Genomic DNA, 19,374 nt, shown 5'->3' with positions numbered 1-19,374 from the left:
GATGTGTTTTATACATCGGATAATGATGAATGCGTAAGTGTAAAGTTTAAAACTTTGATGAAGTTTTCCTTGCGAAAATTAAAGTGTAAAAAATCAACCCAAACAACTTAAAAGCAGATTATTCTGTTTACATGTTAAAATGCACGTCTTGAAAATTCAAAGGAGTTTCTCCGATATACTCTATAGGACCAAGCACATGAAATAAGACAGGCAGCTTTACACAAGTCATGAATTTATTCATCATTGCAATTTTCTCCCATGCATGTATAACTTTTAATACTCATTGTCAGAGTTAAAAGACGAATACAAAATGAGACCAGAAAATTTAAATTTATTTCGCTGGCCTTATTGTGAAATAATGCAGAGTTTGCATCATTTAGACAATAATGACAGAAGCGATAAATAACTATTTTTTGTTGTTTTCGTGTTTGCGGTTACGTTCGGGTTCATATAAAGGTATTCAGTATAAATAAGTAGCGACTGCTAAATCCAGCTTTAAGTTGTTGAAGGATTTAGAAATATAAGAGGTATAATATTTCAATAAGTAATATTCTTTTCTGTTCTTTTTTTACATACATTTTTAGTTACGGGCTTTAAAAACTTTCTAAAAACTTTTATTTCGAAATTTATTTTTTGTTTAGTGGTAGCTTTGATTTATTTTCTAAGAAAATATTGAAGTGCACCTAAAATGACCATGCATAGACTGTTCTACATTTTAAAGGTGAAAACGACTTTGGAAAATCTATTATTTACTGATAATCAAGAAAAATGAAATTGCATCTTATATAATTAAATAATATAGAACATTATATGTACAGATATATTGATGACATGATGTGTTACAAGAACGCTTGTTTCCAATATTGTCATGGTTAGATGGTATCTCTAATGTTTGACACTGCATTTGTTGTTGAACCAGGTTCTTTTTGTTATTTGTCATCTTTCTTTTTTTTAATTAACCTGTTTGTTTTCTAATCACGTAGCACCATAACGTCGGCCGGCGTAGAAAACCTCATGTAAACATCCTTTTCAACCGTTTAGAATTTAGATATAATACCTCATGTTCTGCGAAAATACTGGATATCATATCCAATAAGAAAGCTATAAAATTGTAATATATTTATTGCCTATAATAATTAAATGTTACATTTATAAATTAAACAACAGTGAACAAAATCGAATATCGTTTTGCAATGCACACAAAAAAATGTGCACAATTCTGTCTCCTGTGCCGCAATTTTAGCACCGGGTACAGTTTTGCTTTCGTTCTTCTTTGTTTATATACAAGACCGACAATGAAGTGCAATCACTTAATGAAAAAGAAACCACGTTAAATGTTCGTGAGCAAATCATTTACTGGAAGTGCCTCAAATTCATAGATGGTGTTCTTCAAATTAAGCGATTAACATTGTATATAATCTATAATTCAGATTTTCAGCAGTTCATTTTTTTTATTATTTTCGACCGCGGTAAAGCTTGTGTTAAAACCTGTCGTAAATCATTGTTAAAATGTAGATGATATCAAAGAATATGGTTGCAATACGTTAACTTTAACTTAGTTGATTCCCCATTTTAAATATCCTTAACTTCTTTAAGATATACATTTGTATATAGTTTCCGTTTATCAACAGAATAACCGAAATTTTTTTTTTTTTTTTTAAAGGTTTTAATAGAGACAAAGACACTGATACATTCAGCTCTTTGTTTTCATAAGCACTCAGCAATAAGCATTTAGCATTTACTGTTTCGCATTCCTCAATTAACAGTTAGCTTTCAGCATTTTGCAAATAGCATTTTGCATGAACTATTTTTGTCATTTAGCATTTGGCAACCGGCCTTTCACACTACGTCAACTATATCTTTCATTGTTTCTACTGTTTCAGAAACTTCCACTGTGAGATTAGCAAAATGTTGCTACAGGCAACAAGTCTTCTTCTGTTGGTTATGCCACTCGTACAAAGCCAGAAGAAGTAAGATTTTACTTTTCTCAATTTATCTTACATTCAGGTAAGCATTTAATGAATTATTCAGATCGAAATAGATTTGATAGTTACATTGCCAAGATTTTTTTGTTATACTTCTAAGTAATAATATTATGATTTCTTTATTGAAATTGCAGGGTAATTATTTTTCATTTCTTACAGGTCAACGTACACATATATGGTTCTTGTTCCGCGGAATATACGCCCAGGAATGGATTTATCGATCCCGGTGCACTTTTCAAAACCTGTATTAGGAGAAAGGGTGACAGCGAAACTCATTCAAAATAAGCGCACGCGTGATGGGAAAGAAACAGAGACAGTTCTTTCAGAAGCGTTTGTAATCATTACGAAAGGTAATTTGTTAAGACATGCAATATTTACTTTATCTGTATATAAAATGGAAAACCACTGCATGCTGAGAATGCCAAGGTTTACCCCCTTATTCAAGCAGTAATCCGTCGGTTAAGTTCATATAAACTCGCACCAGAAATATTAATAGAATTTTTGTAGTTGTTTTATTTTTTCCAACGACATACAAAATTTTAAAATAGAAAAATAAGGACTTTAGATTGTTTATGAATAAGCCATTTTTTAAATTGTCAATTTAAGATAAAATGTAATTCTTTCTTTCAGGTTGTTCAAATTTACAGTGTATTTAATATTGTGCTTTTTATAGTTGCTTTTACGAAATACACCATAAGTTTCCGTGAAACCTAGGCTTGTTTCATAAATTTGTATGCGTCGGGAATAGAACAGTAAAAGAATGGAAACCGTACACTTTTTTATTTTTGTAAAACAATAATTCATGTAAGGACATCTGAAGTATTCAGAATATTTGTCGGTTAATACAGGTATACTCTACTCACTGACCTACTGAACTTGTCATTTTTGAACTCACAAGGACAGTAATTCGTTATGTTGCAATGATATGTTGCGTGTCGTACACGATCATTTTAGCGCTCTGTCTCCTTGACGAATGAAGTTGTCAGTTACGTGTAATAAACTTAATAATAAGTTTATTTTACAGGTGGTTCTGATGCTATTATCCGTCTACCGGTAAGTACATGTCATCTAAAGGTGAATTAAAATCTCTTTATGCCGCGTTCAAGTCGAAAGGCATAAGTTTAATCTACAGTTTAGTCACATCACAAATGGTGGTATGCCAGCATATTGAATACATTGCTTACAGTGAGAAAAAAATGACATGTTTGAAAAATAAATCATAGAGCACTGAAGCCTGAATCAGTTGAACCTTATTTTGAATACTGACATGCACTAACATATTTAAAGGACAATTCATTGTACATGAGAGATACAGTTTGGTACATTTGATTTTGGTATACTGTTTAAGAACTGGGCGGGTAACCTTACTCACCGAAGACTGCGTAGTTTGTGACCTTATACCAAATGTAATTTTGCAAGATTTGTTATAACTTAATTTACTACTCCTGAACTATATTGCCCCATACTTCAGCTGAATAGAGAATAAATAATACTATTGCACGAAAAGTGAACATCTAGAGCGATTCCTTTGCCAAGAAAGAATCTGTACTGTTTTAGACTAAATGGGTACACCCAAGACTCTTCGTAAGAAATATATGCCTTACAGAAAATCGCAGCAAGGTCAAAAATAGAAAATGGGCCTTTAAACCATAAAATTCCTCAGTTAAGTTTTTGTTGTTGTTGTTGCAATTGATATATTCATAGTTTTCTGCCGCGAAGATGTCCAAGTTTCACGTAAATCAATATCATCGTACTGATTCATGTAATTTAAAACGTCAGTGCAATCATTTTAGATAGGAGACCTTAAATATTCCAAACTACAAAGATAATTGCTTCCTTGTCATCAGCAGTGTCTGGAAATTCGTTGTTTTCCTCTGATCATATGGTGATCATAGGAGATAATTGATAATTACGTATACATTAAAAAGGATGCAATGACTGTAATCACGATGTTATGTCTAATTTCAGATTCCTCTCGACATATCATGGGGAAGTTATAACTTGAATGTATCTGGCAGCGGTCCTGTGTCATTCCACAACTCTACGTCAGTATACGGCAGGCCAAAATCTCTGGCTATCTTTGTACAAACTGACAAAGCCATGTATAAACCCGGAGAAACTGGTACTTCTTTCACCTACTTTTTTTTTTCATTCATAACGATAAATGTTTGACAGAATCAGCTTAAATGTACAGAAATGTAACAAATGCGTGAACACATTTGAACAATACTATTGCTACCATGGCAGTATTTCAAGCAGACAGTCTAAGGTCAGCAAAGGAAGTTTTTAACAATTAACATTGTTTTTATTGACGCAAAGTAACATCTTTCTGTCGTGCAGAGATAACGTACGCTAGTTAATATGTATGATATGCGGCATTCCTTATTTCCGTATATTTTATATTTCCATAAGTATAATACATGTGAGCCGTGCCATGGGAAAAACAAACATAGTGGGTGTGCGACCAGCATGGATCCAGACCAGCCTGCGCATCCGCGCAGTCTGGTCAGGATTCATGCTGTTCGCTAACAGTTTCTCCAATTCCAATAGGCTTTAAAAGCGAACAGCATGGAGCCTGACCAGACTGCGCGGATGCGCAGGCTGGTCTGGATCCATGCTGGTCGCACACCCACTATGTTGGTTTTCCCATGGCACGGCTCATGTATATTTTAATGACGCCTTTATTTTGGGGAATTATTGTAAATCGATCATGAATAAGATAGGTTGTTTAAGATGCGAACGAATTTTAATGCAATACACATAATTTTATAAATAATAAACAATGAGTTTATTAAAGAAAAAGCTCTGTTTGAGATGTTTATTTTTCGATTCTTACACGATATCAACGACTTTTATCTGCCTCTTTGGTGACTTTTATCTTTTTTTGCCTATTTTGTGAGGTTTTCGTTTTCAAAACGCCGCTTTGACTAATAATTGTGATGTACAAATATGATTGTACTGCATAATAACACAAATAGTTTTAGTCCTTTTTGCTTATTGGTTGTGTTAGAATTACTTCTAGATCAACCCTTGTGTTTGTACTCAATAGCCAACATTTATCGAGTGATCATTTACATTAATATGTAAAACGTATTTAGCCATAGAGATATCAGACATATCCGAGTAATGTATCAGTTCCAGTGATCATTTCAAAGGTCAGTTCTGTTGGGCGACATTGAATTGTCGCAATATCACATGTGTTTTGTGTCTGAGATTATTCACAGTCGCCATTGGGAACCTACCCATATAGGCGACTTCTCCAGAAGACGGTTATGGTAGTCGGAGTGGGGTAGGGGTGGGGGTAGTGCATGCAAGAAACAGAAGACGCTCCACGTCCAGAAGTATGCATGGTTCTATTAGATGCCAGGTGAATCACCCTCTTTACGGGACTCTCAGCCCAAATGTTGGTAACTTTAGCTGGAAATGCTGGGACTCGAACTCACGACTCCTGGTTTCTTAGGCATTGTTACTGCTGGACCATCGGACTACTCGTTCACTGTGTCCGCTCCGCTTTTTTAAGAATAACGTGATGAAATGTTTTATATCCAGTTTTAAGACAAAATGGCGTCTTTCGTGAGTAAAACATCAAGAATGTAGTTCATGAAAAATATCCATACCTCTCAAGAAGAGACAATTATACAAAACATTTTAACTGAGATCGAGGAATAGAAGTATCCGCTTATGTGTAAAGACTTACATGCCGACGTACTGATTAGTTTCATACTGCCTTTCTTTATAAGGTTGCTACCACATTTTTATTTTGAATCTGAAATGTGTTAATTTCTTATTAAATCCTATTTTCAGTAATTGTTTTCTGTAGTATTTGTCAAAGGTTTGAATATTGATTTACAAGGAAGAATATTTTATTGAATACACTGTTTTTTTATTACCTCCCTTTACGACTTTATTGTTTAAAGTTATATGCACTATTGAAGACAGAGCTTTCCTTGCCATGTAATAATGCATGCAATGTATTTGGATAGCTGTTTCATCTGGTTATAACATAAAATTTCAAGCCTTTTAGTGGCAATTTCTGTTTTTCAACATTTCAGTTCAGTACCGAGTTTTTGCCGTAGATAGCAAATTAAGTATGATAGATCCATTGATGAACATAGAGATTTTGGTAAGTTTTATTTACATATTAGTGTGCTTTTAGCTCACCTAAATTTCTTTTTTCATGATGTGGTCTGGCGTCCATCGTCCGTCGTCAACATCTTAACTTAAACATTTTGTCCTAGGAAACTACAGGGTCAGAATTACATCAGACATAGTATGTAATTTTCTGACAAGGTCTTCTTTTGACTTTTAAAAGGGGGCTGTCGATTTTTAAGGAGCTTCTAGAGTTAAAAATTCTCATAAACGACTTCTTCTCACGGAAAGCTTGATTGATCTTTATCAAATTTGGCCTGTTACGCCATTATAAGGTCCTCTTCCAAATTTATACAGATTGGGACACTCGATACCTTTAAGGGTCAACTAGAGCTAAAATCAGAATTACCTTCAAACGATTTTTGTTCACATGACCTCTTGATTTATCTTTATCTAACTTGATCTGCAACATGTTTGTAATGTCCACTACATAGAGTGTCCCTCTAACCGCTTGGTGGATCTTCACTAAACTTGGTCCGTTGCATCACTGTAATCATGTCTTCTCTCGTATTTGTTAATATAGTGACAATTGACTTGTTTTATGTCTTTTGTACTAACATAATTGTTACATTTCGTGATTCAGTGTGTCATACATATATTCAAGTGTCAGTAGAGCGATTAAAGACCACTTTGGCCCTCTTGTTTGTGGAATGAGTTTTCTCTGAGCTACGGCCATTTGATATTTATATATTAAGGCTACATAACAACATTCATTACTTTCAGTATTCTTTCTATGTATATGCTAACATTTACTTCCACATGATATGCCCTAATTAAGTTCCCTGCCGAATAACGATTCATAAATGAGGTGACTTGCAGGGATTTTTTTCAAAAGGGAAATGAATTGGAGAATCACCTATATAATCTAGGAGTTCTACCTACCAGTTTCAAGTGCGTTCACTGAACTGAGTTACAGTCGGTTTTGAGGTTTGATGTTTGACTTCGGCCACTCTGCTTTTAAGATATTAACAATCTTATGTAATAATATTGGAGGAGAACTTTGGTACCTTGGTAAAAGTTGACCATTTGGTCGAAATGTCGGTGTTATAAAAGGTCCTGTTTACCTTTACATTAAAACATCTGTAATTTATTTTGTCTATATCAAACTTAATTTCTACAACATTTCTGTTTTATCCCTTCATAGGACCCAAAAGGTAATAAAATAGCCGAACACATGGGTGTAAAGGAAAAACTTGGTTTTGAGGGTTCCCTTCAATTGTCAAAACTACCGCCGATAGGAAGATGGCGAATCAACGTCCATGCAAACGTAAGAACTTTTGTTATTGATTAGTTTGTGAATACATCATTACATCAAATACAATATTAAAAGTTGTTGTTATGATTTACATCTTCTAGATATCTAAGCAAGTTTGCAGGTATTACCCAGCGTAGCTTGTTATGTGCTGGTCCGCCTTGTACGTTTTATCTCGTAATAAAATCCGTAGACAGATCCCTTGCAAGCATAGAGTGCAACCAAAAAAGAAGAATAGCAGACTCGGTTTGATTAAGTCTGTCCACGAGAGGTAATGAAATGTACAACATCCCTCACGCCCCCAGCACCGGCTTAAGCGGAAGTTCATTATATCGTAAGTTCATTATACATTTCACTTTATAGGAGACCGATGAGAAAGAAGGCTACAATTTTGAAGTGAAAGAATATGGTAAGTCAAGTCTTTGTTTGGTAAAATCAGCGAAGTATATTACCGTCTCGTTGCTTTTAGGGTCAGTCTTAACTTTCACTATACCTTTTTAACTGCTGTCCCTTTCCCAGTCATTCATAAAGGGTAGACATCCTTTTGCCAAGGCAAGGTAGCCCAAAGGTTAAGGGTTAGGGTCAGATATTATCATGTATATAATGTTAAGCTTCAACTGAAATAAATGTTTAAAAAATAGCAATTTATTTCATTGCTGTCTTTATTTCCGCGCATCATTGCACGTGCACATCGTATTGTATTTTCTTTGATTTACTTATCTTTTAACTTTCAGTGCTGCCAAAGTTTGAAGTCACTGTTGAGCTAGATCCTTACGGAAAGAAGACAGATGCCTACCTAAAAGGAACGGTGAAAGCAGCGTAAGCACTTGTTAAACCATGCTTATTTAGCTTCTGAAAGCAGCTGTGTAATGTTTGCTCTTAAAAACTCTGAACTGAACAATTTTACAAAATAATTCGGAAGTTCTTTTTCTATTACTTTTTTTAACGGAACTGTTTCTTGTCCAACCATTTACATTTGTTTTCACAGGATGGCAGGTACGAAATAATAAGCATCTTCGTGTGATCATTAGGATGTATATGTAATAATTTTTATTTCGGAAGAGTTTTTTATGACCAATACAAAAGAAGAAAAACATCTTTGTTATGATATTGTTTCATATTATATGTCAAATTTTAATACGCAAATTTACTTTCTATGCAACGGTTGCAAGCTAATATACAAAGTGTATTTCAATTCAATCAAGTGTATATTTATAACAGAAGCGACACAGTAATTTATAAGTTTAAAGTGAGCAATTGATAGGATACAGTAAGTTGTCCATAGGGTACAGTGAGCAATCCTTGGAATACAGTGAACAGTTTAGTGAGCAGACTATTTCATATGGTCAGTAACCTGTGGGACACATACATGGAGCAATCCTTGTGGTACATTGAGGAATTCGTACGGATACAGTGAGCAGTCCGTTAGGTACAGTAAGAAGAAGATTTCTGTGTGTTACAGTGAGCAAGCAATCCGTGGAATATATTGAGTTATTCGTGTGGTTCAGTGAGCAATCCTTGGTGTAAAATAAGCAATCTGTGGGATATTTTGAGAAATTCGTGGTGCACTTTGAGCAGTCTGATGGATACAGTGAGAAATCAAGTTAGTAAGCCGCTAGGATACAGGGACAAATCTTTGTGAGTACAGTGAGCAATCCAAGTGGCGCAGTGAGCATCCGGTTTGGTACAGTGAGCAGTCTATCTGTTACAGTAAGCAATGTAGTGAGAAATGAGCAACACATAGGGTGCAAAGAGGTTGGATACAGTGAGAAATTTGTGGGACACAGCAAGCAATCCGTGAGATACAGTGAGCAATGTAGCAATTCATGTTGTAAAATAAGAAATGTATGTGGTACAGTGAGCTATACATGGGGTAAAGTGAGCAATCCATGGGGTACAGTGTCAATTCTTCTCCGTCTGGTACAGTGTGCAGTCCGTCTGGTAGAATGAGCAATGTAAAGAAAAATCCAATGGGTACATTAGGCACTCTAGTGAGCAATCCTTGAGGTACAGGGAGCCATCCATAGGGTACATTGAGCAATCTAGTGGGCAATTATTGTGGTAAAGTGAGCAATCTAGTGAGTAATCCTTGGGGTAAAGTGAGCAATCTAGTGGGTAATCCTTGGGGTAAAGTGAGCAATCTAGTGAGTAATCCTTGGGGTAAAGTGAGCAATCTAGTGGGTAATCCTTGGGGTAAAGTGAACAATCTAGTGGGTAATCCTTGGGGTAAAGTGAACAATCTAGAGATCAATCCTTGAGGTACAGTGAGCAATCTAGCGAGTAATCCTTGTGGTACAGTGAGCCATCCGTGGGACACAGTGAGCAATCCATTGGGTGCAGTGAGCAGAATGATGAGTAATGTGATCACTTCGTGGGGTACAGTGAGCAATCTATGAGATACGGCGAACAATCTAATGAGCAGGCATTAAAGTACACTGAGAGATCCGTGGAACCCAGAGGAATCAATTTGATACAGTGAGCAATCAGTGAGATACTTTTAGCGATCCGTGGCACATAGTGAGCAGTATAGTCGGGAGTCCGTAGAATAGAGTGAGTGGTCCGTGTGATACAGCAGTTGCTGGATTCAAGGTAGCGTTTCGGACGGGAAATACGTGTATCACAGAGTAAAACAATTACTGAGTATTGCTATGATTTGTATTTATGTACAGTTTAGATCGCCGTTGTGAAACCTTTGCAGACAGGTGCTTTCAAATATGTCTATATTGTACAATATCTGTCCTCGTTTAACTTATTATGGAACAAATATATCTACAGGTATACATTTGGGGATGCAGTAGGTGGCAGCGTCGTTCTCACAATAAGTAAACGGTACGGAGCAGGTTTCTTCAATGCTAAGGCGGTTAGAACAGATTTGACACTGGTTAGTTCATTCTATTCAAAAAGTTCCGTACTTGATAAAAAGCCCAAATGTAGCGGATTTGCGTACTACCTGCATGTCAGAACGTTTATTTCAGGCATGGATTGAATTTCAAATAATTTGGTTCATATATTCACTATAATAACAAGATGAAATGTTGCAAGCATGACCAAGATCCCCAGCCTTTTTCTTTTCCTGCCACTGTATATAGTTTACAGACATTGTTACACCAAAATTGAAATCAAATTTGATCAAATGTTTTACTCAAAAACATGTTTAAAGCGAAATGTCACATATCATGACTGTATTAATTAATTTACACACACACGGAGTTTATTATTAGCTGGACAGAAAAATTCGCCACCATTTGCGCCCTAATAGAACTATTCCGCAAGACGTATTACCATTTCCGGTCTTGGCGTGTATAAACAAAGGAGCGTGACCACCATACATACGCCAATAAACAGTTCTGTCATATTTTATCTAAATCTTAACATAAAAGATATATTAGAATAGAAATAATCTATAGCAAAACCGTGTTTGAACACTATCTATACACTTGAGCGGCTATACGTCGTACGAAATCATTTCAGCCCGTATAAACGCCCATCGTCTATAAATAGTGTCAAAACACCGTTTTGCTATAAATTATTTCTTAAATATACAGAGCTTGAATTTTTTCTTTGTTTAACTGGCAGTCAAATCTAGCCATGTTATAATGTTTGTTAATTCGTAAAATGTTACTTTCAGGTGGAACATCTGTCATTTTGTTTTAAAGATACTCCATGCTCATTTTTCACTAAAATATTTTATACTAAGATATTGATCTAAAAAGAACATGTCTATCAAAGTATTCAATTAGCTACATATAAGACTCAATGCGTACGTAGAGCTGCAATCCAATTTAAATATCATATCTAGTAGTTGCACATGTCTTTCGGTAACATCTTGCATATTTTAGTGGTATTATATTTTTGTTTCATACTTTTGTTAATTTTCGTACTCTTAAATATGTAAATATGAAATTTGGGCATAATATATCTGTAAAGTATGTTGTGATAGTATTCTTCTAACAGGTATGTAACCGATGTTCGGAATGGAAAATACGATGCTTATATTTAGAGTCACATAAATTTTTATTTTATACTAACAACAGATCTATCAGATGTACAAATTGTGACATTGTTAGTAAAGCGCTGCTGTCTATACTGCACACTATCTTATACGACAGGAAAGATAATTTGTTTTCTCTTCGTTTCAAAACTGTGGCAGTCGCCATTATTAGTTTTTCACATTGATAGATCAGCCGTAACAGTGCCATTGACATAGACAATGCTTTTTAATGCTCTGTTAATGCTCTATATTAATATATACATGAACGTTTGGGTAGGTAAATGGTGAAAGTTCCTTCAGTGTACCAATGGCTTTATTGGAAAGAATTACACGGAACATCGACTACGAGACATTCCGTGTCCACGCTAATGTAACGGAAACAATCACAGGAAGCACGTTAGAAGGCGAAGGAGAAATACGTTACTATAGAAACCCTTATAAAATCGAATTCTTCCCCAATATGCCAAACAACTTCAAATCTGTATTCGGGCCTTACAAAGTTTTGGTAAGTTTTTTAAACAATACTGTTGAAAAAATGTATATGTTTGCATGATATACATGTGTTGGTTTACATTAATTTGAGGCATCGGGGTATATGAAATTGCAGCGATTATGATTTCACTACACAGTAAAAAAAAATATTATCACTTACAGAAAATTAATGTATAAGGTGTCATTACAGTATTTATTACCAGATAATTATAGCTTTAGCATAGTAAAGAATCAACTGTTGTCTTAAGAATATCGGCAAACATATTTGATTGATCAAAACTGTTGACACTTAAATAGTTATTTTCTATCGCTGTTAGTTTCTAAGATATGTTTTCATGCTGAATTCGACAAACGAGTTGAATGAAAGTCTTAGAATAAATGCACTGTTGAGTATGTTGTCATTTTTATTTGACTTGTTCAATATATTCAGTGTGGACAAGCACATATGTAAGATTCTATTTTTGTAACATTGACGTTGTTGGAGTAAAGAAAAAAAAACAAACATTATTTATGTATTACACTATAAGAGACGTTGATCGAATAGACTATGTCTAAAAAGGTAAAGAGAGAAGAAATTTTGATGTTTCAGCACGAAAATCTTGCATGTGATAAAAAAGAATAAAACATTTGTCTTTTCACATTGAATTCATCAAACTCATTGAATATCATGGATCAAATGCCCGCTCGCATTTTTGTTATTTCATTCAACTCATTTAATGAATTCAAGACGAAAATACGCTCATGTAATATCCTGTATTTATTCAATCACTGAACGTCGTAACTATAAAAAGAATATAGGCCTATTAAATTGAAATAACCTTCTGTATTCCTCCTCTGTAGGTGAGGGTCTTGCAACAGGATGACAGTCCCCCGGAACTGACAGCAGGCGGCGGCAAACTTAAGATTACAGTCTCCTACTTCACAGACCAAAAATGTACCGTAACCTTTCCAGACCGTGTCACATTCGACAATTATACAGTTGTATCCCCATTCATTGGCGGCGAGGTGATCTTGAAAACAACGAAGTTTTACACAATCGCTCCAGACGGAACTGTTAAATTTGAGTTACAAATTCCTCAACACACAGCAACATTTACAATTGAGGTAAAACTATAGTTTTGATAGTTGGTCGTTTTTCATCAAACTTCATGTTGTGGTTGTTATATAACTTAAAAGATAGGTAGATCGAAATAGTTTCGATTAAGTAAGCCTATGTTCGGTAGATGTTTATAAAGAAAGCTAGAGCCTTCGCTCTCTGCAACTATTTTAATTTCATCATGCTTTTTTGCTTTTGTGTGTAGTCGTTTTCTGAGAAACTGAACACATACCTCTGCTGCACCACAAACCACTGCAGCAATTTCTAACAGTAGCATTAATGGAAATGCATGTCCTATTCCACCCATAACTTCACTGGCAGAAATAAGAGTTGTGTCAACCCAATCTGTAATATTTATAACCCGTTTATATTTTTTTTATACAATGACTGCCTATCTTCCAGCTCTAAAATTCTTCGAATGGTCTTCGATTTCTCGTACATCTTGATCCAGAACCACTATTTTCAATATATATATATATATATATATATATATATATATATATATATATATATATTGCCAGCAAATCAGTGTAATCACTTTGAATTAAATGAAATAAACGTAAATAACACTGTCAGAATTAAATTTAAGTTTGTATTAGCGGTTGTACGAAGACTACCTATCTGCCTCTGAAAAGGAGAGCCTATGTAGCACAACTATTGTATAAATCCGTCTATACTCCACTGTTTTCCTTGAAAATACATGTTAGATGTAAAAACAGTAAGCTTAGTTTAACTGAAAAAGAAGTTTTATCAACTTAATAGACATACAGAATCTACAGTGATATTATGAAGAAAATTCTTACTTATTTGTAGACCAATGAGAAAAGAAACGATCAAAATATAGATCCTTGGGGTCCTTCTAATTCTATTGTTTATTTCCAATTCTTAAAACTGTGAACATGTCCAACTATAAACAAAAATTTGCCAAAATGCTCTTACTTTTATAATAAAATACAATAGCTAAAGATAATTTCGTCCCGTGATTAGTGTGAATTTGCACATTATTATGTTTAAAAGATTTTTAAAAAAAACCGTTAGATCCAGTAAAAAGCTACCATTTGATAAAAATAATGACAGGTCTTTGATATAATTTTAAAGAAAAAACTAATATTATAACTTTAATTTAAATTGCTAAACACACCAAAATATTGGGTTTCCGACTTTCCAAACTTGACAAACATTACTAATTACAATGTTTTCTTGGTAGGAATCTTAAGATTTACTCCAAATCAGTCCATACTAAAACGATGATTTTGCGAAAACAATTACCAAAATATGTCTTTAAAACTCATCGTCGGTAGGCTGGGAAAAAGACACCTGTTCAAGCGCTACTTTAGAAATTGCAGAATTAGGTTATTTATGGAGTTAGAAAAAGTGTCAACGACAAAATTTGTCTTTGGGGTTTTCATTTTTGAAAAATGAAAATAAAACACATTACCGTAAAAATGACATTATCATTCCTACGTTTCTATAGACATATTTTCACCTACAATAATTATTTTGTAAATGTAAATTATCAAACATATATTTGTTTCTGTAGGCCGAGTATTCTGGAGTAACGACGTACAAGGAAGTCAGAAGATTTAGGTCTCCAACAAATTCGTTTTTTAGAAGTGAAATTCGGAATAATGTAACTGCTAATCCATTAAAGGTAAGAAAAACACTTAAACACAGTAATGTCTATGTCTTTAAGCAATATTGACACATACAGCTCTTTAAAAGATGAAAAAGATTAATGTTCATGATATAGCCCTCCATCTGTGTCCTCAGCACTGTATCATAAGTCAGTATTGTATCCTTAGGACTGTAACAGCAAATTGTCACTCTAATCAACATTATATAAGAAAGTTTGCTATTCCATATTTTTACGGGCACACGTATGTGTAAGTTTTATTCTTTACGACAGGAATTCAGAAAATTTTGAGACTGTCCATATAAGATATAGAAAATCCTGTGTTAAAGTATACTGCTTACACCGGTCCCTAAGAATATTCACCCTTGACAGAAACGCACTTTTCCATCCGTGCTTTCCATAACCTGAAAGCCGCAGAGTAGTCAGTCAGCCATTTTTCAGCAAAGGAAAGAGAAAAAACATAAAAGGGTTTAGGTCAGGTTAATATGTATGATGCGGCAATTGCTCGATCTGTTGGTCCTGCAGATACTTCTGTTCAATATTGCTCTTGTGCAGATGTGTTATCATGAATAAGGAAGTTGTCCTGTAAACCAGTTTGTAACCGAGCTTAAACATAATGTTTTCTGACTGATTTGAGAAACATGTCCCTGCAAAACATTCCAATAATAGATATGCCGGATGCCCTGGATATTTGCACAAAAGGGTCTCTGGAATTGAAGAAAATTATGTAAAGAACCCATTTGCCACGTCGAGTTCTTTTTGCAACTACTGGTCGTTCTTGCACTTTCCTAAGCCACTGTATGTTGTTTTATCCGTCTTACACCTTGTGTGAAGTTCGTTGCAACATTGCACCTCTTGGGCTTTTTGCTTTATGATCAAGTTTGGGTACCCACTTTGCATACACCTTCTATAATTTCAAGTGTTTAGACATGCCCACTGATGTAGCTATTTGGGATACTGTATATCTCAACTCTTCTGCTGCAATTTCTGCCACAGCAATAATATTATGAGAGGATGCTGACGTTTAAGACACCCTACATGAGGTAGATCTTTGTCTGTAGATTCTCCCCCTTTCAATACCTCCACCACCTATAAACAGTGACTTTGGATGGGGATGAATCACCGTAAACAGTTTCAAGGGCTTGCAGAATCTGCGTGGTTGGTATATTCAGAGAACGTATCTTTATGTAGGACCTAATTTTCTTCCTACCTGGAGCCTCCAGGCTTACGATAAAATAACACCAGTGTAAACGAGTGTGGTGTGTTAAATTTAAAACCACTTGTATCTCAGCTGTATCTGAACCAAATTTGTTGAAGTGTCCAATGTAAATGGCTATTGAAACCCCTAAAAGTCCATGAAAAAAACGTGCTTGTACTTGTGAAAGTTAGATTCAAAATTTCCTGAATTATCCTCGTATTGAATAGGTGTCTAAGGCGTCTAAATTCAGACACATATTTTATCCGTACATTTGGTAAAAAAAGGTAGTAACGTTCGTCTCGGGTACGAACGAGGTGGATACCATTATGTGCAGATTTAGGCTCGATTCAAGTAGCAGAATAGTTGAAAAGCGATATATTTTGTTTGACCACATGAAAAACTGCTAATGTGCGAGCTGCCTAGTAGGTGCACGTGGCGTTGGTTATTATTCGTGGGTAACTGTCTCATTAGTAAACACGATACTTTTGACAGTCCACTTGATAATATGAAGGTATGTATATTACAATATAAATTTACTGCAGAAGTAAAAAGAGATAAAATACATGAATTTCGCGGGTTTCTGTTTAATAATCTTATGAACACTAAAAGCAAAAAAAAAAAAAAATAAATAAAAAAAAACGCGAGCATTTACGCTAATTTTACAAAGCATGTTTCGATAAATCAACTTCTGCAGCGTTGCAAAATGATATGATAATAACTTGATGAATTACCTTAACGATGTTTTGTTTGCAGATTGGAGATATTGTAACCATTGAAGTCAAAAGCAATATTAAACTGGCAACAGCAAAATGGGTGGTATGTATATTGTGTTACGTCTTATAAAAAAGTTAATCCTCCTCCACCTTGGTATTTGGGACCCATTTAATCTATTTGCCTCTTTATGAGTTTATAAGTGAGCTAAAACCGGTTTATGGTGCGCAACTAACCTCACCTTTACCCCCAAACCGCTAGACGAGTCCCTAACAAGTACAGTGGCAACAGAAGGCGTGGGATGTAAATTGTAAATTTATATAAAAAGACAACATTGAAAAAAACCGCATGTAGTCAAAGACTTTGCAGAAAACAGAGCATCAAGGGAAACACCCTTAAGGGCTCGACGAGTCTTTAAATAGCTATTAAATTAAAAAAAAATTGTATTACTAAATTAAAATTTTGCAAAATATTTACAAAATTAATGGTAATGGTAGCCTTACAACATATAGACTACGTTCATTGAAATTCCCTTCAGAAATGTCAATGTTTGTCAAGTTATCAGTATACGACAATGATATTTTGTTTATTCCTTTTGTTGTATCTTACCATAATTTCTCATTGTTTCATTGTCACAGTATTACCTTATAGCTGTAACTATTTACCAGGTGTTATCAAGAGGCCAGTTAGTTGAAAGTGGGACTGTCATTATTGGTGGGAAGCCCAGTGTAGGCGAAGTTCAGTTTACTCTGACACGTGCTATGACACCAACAGCACGGTTTGTTGTATACTACGTTAAAAAGGACGATGAAGTGGTAGCTGATGGATTAAACTTTGCTGTTGAGGAAATATTCGAAAATAAGGTAATGGAAATATTAACTTCATTATTTATAAAAGTGAGAATACGTACGGGCAGTACTATCCGACCTGTTAGCTAATCATTTTCAATAAATATGTTTGAAAACGTAATTTTGATTTCTCCTTAAAATATCTGTTTACTAGCAAGATAGGTACATCATAAATGATACAGAAAATGTATAAAAATGAATGTATAAGCACTTATATTTTATTTTTCTCATTGAAAGGTCACGATACGGTTCGTCCAGCCATCTCCACAAAAACCGAAAGCTTTGGTGGATCTGAGAGTAACAGCTGATGCGGATTCGTTGGTCAATGTTCTTGCCGTAGACCAAAGTGTCAAACTGCTGGCTGAGGGCAACGATATAACAACAGATAGGGTAAACATTATTTAGAGCAACATTAATGACATGAAAGACACGTCACATATACTAGTAGTTTGATCCTTATTGTAAATTATATTTTTTTAATTTTGTAATTTTCCCCCTCCTCTTTTCAAGACACTGGGAATTTCTTTAGCTGTGCAGGGGTAGTCTTCTCTATATGACTATATGGAAAACGTTGGACAATTTCTCAAAATGCGCTGGTTCCATTTTAGCTCACCTGAACCGAAGATTCAGGGTGAGCTATGAGTATAGGATAAGGTCCAGTATCTGTCGTCCACCGTCCAGCTTGTACAGTTTTCATAAACATCTTGTCCTCTAAACCTACTGATCAGAATTACACTTTACTTGGTCTTTAGCATCCTGGTTAGGCCCGCTCTTAAATTTATTTAAGTGGATCTGCCTGACCATTTTAGGGGCCAAAAGAGCTCAAAATTAGTTTTTAAACAATTTCTTTTTATAAACCGCTTGATAGCTCTTTGTCAAATTCTGTCTGTAGCATCAATATAAGGTCCGCTACCAAATTTGTTAAACAGTAATACTCAGTCTCTTTCAGGGGCCACTGGAGCTTAACATAGAAATACATTTAAACGAATTCTCGTTATAAAAAGCTGAATGGATCTACTTCAAACTTGGTCAGTAGCATTGACATAAAGTCTTCTCATTATTTTGTTCGAATGCGGGCACTGGGCCCCTTTAGAGGCAATATAAACAAAAATTAGAAATCTCTTTAAACGACTTCTTTACGTGAACCGTTTGTTGGATCTTCATTAATTTTGGTCTGAATCATTATTTTAGGTCCTCTCCAAATTTTATTCAAAAGGAGGCGCTTCGTCTCTTTTAGGGGCTGCTGGAGCTAATGATACAAATACATGAACAGAGATTGTTCAAGCTATTCTCGTTCGTAAAAAAATATGGCGACCAGAGGACTTGATCATTTTTCACTACATTGTGGGAATTTTTTAGACCCTTCTAATCTGAATTTGAAATAATTATATACAAATGATCCTTAAATGACTTTCTGCAAAAATCATTTTGAAAACATGGGTTGGTCATTTTCTCCATATATATTTTGTGGAAAAATTAGAATCTTCGCGTCAAAACTGCTTGCCCGATTTTAAAGTATTTTTTTCTAACTATTCATTTGGCGACCCTCTACTTTAGTGTTTTCAAATTATTCTGACTTATCAAAAACATATCATAGCTAAAATGGAGAAAAAAAAATTCTGTTCCGATAAAATTAGTCTAATTTTGAAAAAGTAACATAGAATTTTCCTTGGGTGACACTCTCCCAGCATATTCCAATTATTACATAACGTCAAGAAACATGGCTGCAGATAGGAATGTGTTTATTCAGTGTAAACTTTACTTCTGGTCAAAAACCGACTTTAAAGACAACTTCACAGGAATGCCCATAAGGTGACCCATTGCAAGTATTGTTCACATCAATATTTTCTTTTTTCAAAACACTTGGCCCCCAGAGGTTGTGGTAACGTTTCCTGATATGTTAATAAGGACATTTTATTTTTATCTGAAACTGCCTACCCGATTTTAAAAGAATTTACACAAATGATTCTTGGGTGACCTTTAATCGAGATTTTTCCAATTATTTCGTTTCATCGAAAA

At 34.8% G+C, this 19,374-nt stretch overlaps 1 protein-coding gene across 2 annotated transcripts in view; it reads left to right on the top strand.

Annotated features, from left to right (window-relative positions):
• The first annotated feature begins 463 nt into the window (after nucleotides 1-463).
• Nucleotides 464-19,374, top strand: part of LOC123556440 (alpha-2-macroglobulin-like) — a 43,755-nt gene continuing 24,844 nt past the window's right edge. Inside the window, exons 1-16 of one of the 2 annotated variants that reach the window (XM_045347166.2) lie at nucleotides 464-527; nucleotides 1,884-1,970; nucleotides 2,145-2,335; nucleotides 3,010-3,038; nucleotides 3,954-4,107; nucleotides 6,038-6,108; nucleotides 7,279-7,401; nucleotides 7,750-7,795; nucleotides 8,121-8,205; nucleotides 10,162-10,267; nucleotides 11,655-11,882; nucleotides 12,710-12,973; nucleotides 14,506-14,616; nucleotides 16,550-16,612; nucleotides 17,176-17,370; nucleotides 17,593-17,745. In XM_045347166.2, coding sequence (XP_045203101.2) covers nucleotides 1,909-1,970; nucleotides 2,145-2,335; nucleotides 3,010-3,038; nucleotides 3,954-4,107; nucleotides 6,038-6,108; nucleotides 7,279-7,401; nucleotides 7,750-7,795; nucleotides 8,121-8,205; nucleotides 10,162-10,267; nucleotides 11,655-11,882; nucleotides 12,710-12,973; nucleotides 14,506-14,616; nucleotides 16,550-16,612; nucleotides 17,176-17,370; nucleotides 17,593-17,745 — 1,881 coding nt within the window. In that variant the 5' untranslated portion in view covers nucleotides 464-527; nucleotides 1,884-1,908. The remainder of the gene's footprint in view (nucleotides 528-1,883; nucleotides 1,971-2,144; nucleotides 2,336-3,009; nucleotides 3,039-3,953; nucleotides 4,108-6,037; nucleotides 6,109-7,278; nucleotides 7,402-7,749; nucleotides 7,796-8,120; nucleotides 8,206-10,161; nucleotides 10,268-11,654; nucleotides 11,883-12,709; nucleotides 12,974-14,505; nucleotides 14,617-16,549; nucleotides 16,613-17,175; nucleotides 17,371-17,592; nucleotides 17,746-19,374) is intronic. The other variant, XM_045347165.2, reaches the window with a different exon arrangement.

Source organism: Mercenaria mercenaria, chromosome 5 (genome assembly GCF_021730395.1).
Source record: "Mercenaria mercenaria strain notata chromosome 5, MADL_Memer_1, whole genome shotgun sequence".
In the NCBI taxonomy this organism is placed as follows: Eukaryota; Metazoa; Mollusca; class Bivalvia; order Venerida; family Veneridae; genus Mercenaria; species Mercenaria mercenaria.
This window is presented reverse-complemented; position numbering and strand designations above follow the sequence as displayed.